At 38.8% G+C, this 4,799-nt stretch overlaps 1 protein-coding gene across 2 annotated transcripts in view; it reads right to left on the reverse strand.

The window, feature by feature from the left end:
- The window catches only part of ASH1L (ASH1 like histone lysine methyltransferase), a 248,019-nt gene that overhangs the window by 34,484 nt on the left and 208,736 nt on the right, over positions 1–4,799 (reverse strand). For both annotated transcript variants that reach the window (XM_017519812.2, XM_017519815.2), the window contains 3 exons: positions 4,327–4,400; positions 2,828–2,873; positions 2,607–2,715 (listed from right to left, as the gene is read on the reverse strand). In XM_017519812.2, the coding sequence (XP_017375301.1) occupies positions 2,607–2,715; positions 2,828–2,873; positions 4,327–4,400 (229 nt within the window). The remainder of the gene's footprint in view (positions 1–2,606; positions 2,716–2,827; positions 2,874–4,326; positions 4,401–4,799) is intronic.

Consider the following 4,799-nt stretch of genomic DNA (forward strand, 5'->3'; position numbering starts at 1 on the left):
TTTTTTTTTTTTTTTTTAAATTAAAGAGAGGAAGTCTCCCTCTGTCACCCAGACTGTGGTGCAGTGGCCTGATCACAGCCTAATATAGCTTTGAACGCCTTGGCTCAAGGGATCCAACCTGCCTTTGCCTCCTGAGAAGGTGGGATTACAGGCATGAACCACCATGCCTGACCTTAGCCATTTTTAAGAGTACAGTTCAGTAATATCAAGTATATTTGCTTCTGCTGTATTACAGAAATTTTATGTTTCATTAGTGGAAATGACATTTCCAGGCTATATAACTAGTTGAACCCATAATAGTTATTGAATTAACAAGTTAAAAATTCTAATCCCAGCTACTCAAGAGGCCAAGGCAGGAAAATTGCTTGAACCTGGGAGGCAGAGGTTGTGGTGAGCTGAGATCATGCCACTATATTCCAGCATGGGCAACAAGAGCGAAACTCTGTCTCAAAAAAAAAAAAAAAAGAAAGAAAGAAAGAAAAAATGAGAGAGTTGCACTCCCTACCACCTACTAAACGTAGGTCTAGGCCGTCCTTCACATAGTGAGATTTAAGGGTCCAGGTGTTCAGGATCGGCCTGGGCTATTTATAGAGACCCTGTCTCTATGTTAAAAATAAATGAATAGGCTGGCGCGGTGGCTCATGCCTGTAATCCTAGCACTTTGGGAGACCAAGGTGGGTGGATCACCTGAGGTCAGGAGTTCAAGACCAGCCTGACCAATACGGTGAAACCCCGTCTTTAAAAAAAAAAAAGAAAAAAAAAATTTGTGAGTGAAGAAAATCAGTGCACAAAACACTATGTGAAACTGCAAGTACATACGATGATAAGGTGTGAATTTACAGTAATGCAGGTAAGATAGAATTTCGCAACTGGCATGCTGAAGCAGGAAGAACTAAAACACTGATTCCCTTCAGCCCACAGGACAGTCGACTAGAGACTAAAGAAGCAGCTATCTTTGGCCATGAGAACTATCCAGAATAGAAAATACTGATGTAAAATTCACTGGTTCTTTTTTATTTTGATGCAAATGTGCACTGTTACTAAAACAACAAATTCTATATCCACTCCTTTGTCTATTAGACAATTACGTTTTGAAATTTCAATGCCATTTAAAATTATATAGTCTCTTGGCCAGGTGTGGTGGCTCATGCCTGTAATCCCAGCACTCTGGGAGACTGAGGAGGGTGATCACCTGAGGTCAAGAGTTCGAGCCTGGCCCACATAGTGAAACCTTGTCTCTCCTAAAATGTAAAAATTGGCCAGGCGTGGTGGCTCACACCAGTAATCCCAGCACTTTGGAAGACTGAGGTGGGCATATCACGAAGTCAAGAGATCAAGATCATCCTGGTCAACATGGTGAAACCCCATCTCTACTAAAAGCACAAAAATTAGCTGGGCATGGTGTCATGCGCCTGTAGTCCCAGCTACTCGGGAGGCTGAGGCAGGAGAATTGCTTGAACCCAGGAGGCAGAGGTTACAGTGAGCTGAGATCATGCCACTGCATGTCGGCCTGGCGACAGAGACTCCGTCTCAAAAAAAAAAAAAAAGTAGCCTGGTGTGGTGGTGGGTGCCTGTAATCCTAGCTACTTAGGAGGTTGAGGCAGGAGAATTGCTTGAACCCAGGAGGCGGAGGTTAGAGTGAGCAGAGATGGCACCACTGCACTCCAGCCTAGGTGACAGACCCAGACTTTGTGTAGGAAAAAAGAAAAAAATTACATAGTCTCAAATCAAAGTCAAAATTCTTTTTTTTTTTTTGAGATGGAGTTTCACTCTTGTTGCCCAGGCTGGAGAGCAATGTTGCAATCTCAGCTCACTGCAACCTCCGCCTCCCAGGTTTAAGTGATTCTCACCTAGGCCCCCCAAAGTGCTGGGATTATAGGCATGAGCCACTGCACCAGCCAAAGTCATAATTCTTATCTTCAATTCAGTCAGATTCCACACTTTCTATCGTCAAATACTGGAGATAAGAATTATCCTCTACATGTCAATGGTTAATCAACATACTTTTCCTCTAAAATATATCACCCCTTTCCCCTTCACTCTCACTGCCACTGTCCTATTCTGCTTCCTCTTTATGGCAAACATATATTGAGAGCTAGGAAGGTATCTAGGACTGTGTTTAATGGTTTATGAGCTGGGCACGGTATCACATGTATACAGTTCCAGCTACTCAGGAGGCAGAGACAGAAGGACTACTGGAGCTCAAGAGTTTGAATCCAGCCTGGGCAACACAGTAAGACCCCATTTCTTAAAAAAAATAGCCCCAAACAAAAAAAGCCAAAACTTCACATTGTTTATGAACACTGTCTCATATAATCCCCACAAACCCTCCTAGAGAAGGTAAGGTATTACTTTTATTAGATGCATTAAATAACGTTCCTCAAGTCTCATCAATAGTAAAAGGATGTAAACCAACCAAGGCACACAAGACTCTACGTTTAATTCACTTTCTGTTACTCTATTACACCCATCCATTAGTGTTTATACATCCTTTTATGCAACTTCTTCAAGAAAAATAGAAGAGCCTATTAGGTGCACCCTCCAAAAGAAGTGATGTATATATACTTTAAAGCCTATGCTTTAGAGAAATCAAAGCATGACAGTACCTATTAAGGCAGTCATCGACGCAGCCCTTCCTGGTGTCATCATCTGGCTTCTTACAGTTACAGGTGGTAGCTTCATAACCAGAAAGGGGTTTGACATCAACGTAGACATCTTGAGAAGACAGCAAAGAAAGTTTGTGAACATACAGGATAATTTTTCAAGTGCTAGGCTAAGAAGAACACTGAGGTATAGAGGCAGAAAAAATAGCTCCCGAGTTACTCACTTGAACGAATTTTCTTATATAGTGGGACATCTGGCTTTTTGTATAGCTAGAAGAAAATATGAAAAATCTTGATTTAGCATTTAATATAAAATGCCAGACAGCAGCATCAATCACTAAAAATACAGGAAATTATCTATGCGCTCTGCTCAACTGGAAATATTTACAAGACATTTAGGGTTGGATACATTTGAGGGAAACTTCTGGTGTGATCTCTTTTCACTCTGAAATAAAAGGTGGAAGAATAAGATTCAACAGAAGAAGCACTAAATAGTTTATAGAAGTGGAATTACATGTTTCTTCGGCATGTCGTTCGATAGACTTAAATGAAAATCACACTGGAGACCAAAGCTATTCATTTGGACAAATTAAGATTCTATTTGCTTCTATCAAAAGAAAGGAAAACAACATGCATAGGGCTTATTTAGATGTCTGGGTGGGTACATGAAATTAAAAAGATGAGTACCCTGGCTTTTCAGGTTGAAAATTGTAAGACAACATTTCAAATTTTAATTAAGGCAATTAATTTAGTGAATAAAGGAGAGGGCAGGCACGCAAAATGGAGTTATTATAATCAAGAAGACGTTAGAAAGAAAAAAAAGGATACATTAGAAGAGAGGCAGTTTTCCAGCTTTTTGCCATAAGGGACTGTACAAAACAAACAGCAACTTGCACTAAGCTAGACTGTTTATTAATCTATTGGAATAATCCCACCATGATTTTTCAGTCAGTATGTTCAAAGCATTCTCTCCTTCATTGTTAAAAACTCTGAGATAAATGCCTAACATATCAATACTCTCAGAATTCAAGAGAGGCCATTGGAGAAGAGAATACAGAGGGGAATGTCAATTTTGGCTTTCCAAAGTTAGCCTTTGGTGGAATTTTGGCAGAACTCAGGAAATCTGTTCATCTCAACTGCATGACTATTTTTATTTCCCAATGGTTGTTCTCAATATGGGACCTGGGGGCTATAAGCTAATACAAAAATCACTGGGGGAAACTAACAGCATCTTCCTATTTTTAGTTACCAAAATATTTAAAGATCTTTTAAAAGTACAAGAGTGTTAAACATTTCCCGGTTTCCTTTGGTAAAAGAATCTCTTTTGCATGTGAAAAATAAATTTCAAACTGATGAGAAGGAGCCAACAAAAATAAAGTCTAAAATTTCTTAGTGCTGCTGGCAGTACATCTAAATTCTCCTGAGACCTGCATCAAATAGAATTCTTACAGAACATAATCTTTGCTACCAAAATAAAAGTCCAGAATAACAACAGCAGGTTGCCTAGGAAAGCAGGCACTTACTACTATTTTGCAGTAAGAGTAAAGGCAAATAGGTCATATTGAATATGGATGCAAATTCATTTTTCTCAGTTCTAACCTTCACAGGGACACTTCTGAATACCTCCTAAGATGAAAACATGACAAGGAGGAAGAAAAACACTTGCATTTCCACCCCTCTCCCTTTACTACTTAAGAATCAAATCTGGTAAGATTGTCTGTACCTGATTGTGTTTCCACTGCCAAAGGATATCATAAGGAAGCTGGAAGTCAATTCTCTTTTGTCTTAGATACTTTCCTGAAACAAAAAACACTATCAATTTCAATAGCTATTCTGATACTTGCTTATACAAAAGGGTCACACAGCTACAAGAACTAATATGTACTGACAACAAAAATAAAGATTTAATTCTTTAAGGATTTTTCCATCACAAATTTTTAATTTTAGCTATTCTTTCCCACCATACTCCACGTTACATATGCTAAAGATATATTTTAAGTATAATAGTAGTCTATATAAAACAACGAATATAGCAAAGCTACAACCAAAAACACACAGGTCATTACAGGTCATTATGAAGTTTATTAAATATTTTTTGATTATTAAAATGATTCTTCTGCCACAGCCTCCCAAGTGGCTGGGATTACAGGCACCTGCCACCACACCAGGATAATTTTCCTTTTTTTTTTTTTTTTT

The sequence above is a fragment of the Cebus imitator genome, unplaced genomic scaffold, assembly GCF_001604975.1.
Source record: "Cebus imitator isolate Cc_AM_T3 unplaced genomic scaffold, Cebus_imitator-1.0 Scaffold776, whole genome shotgun sequence".
In the NCBI taxonomy this organism is placed as follows: domain Eukaryota; kingdom Metazoa; phylum Chordata; class Mammalia; order Primates; family Cebidae; genus Cebus; species Cebus imitator.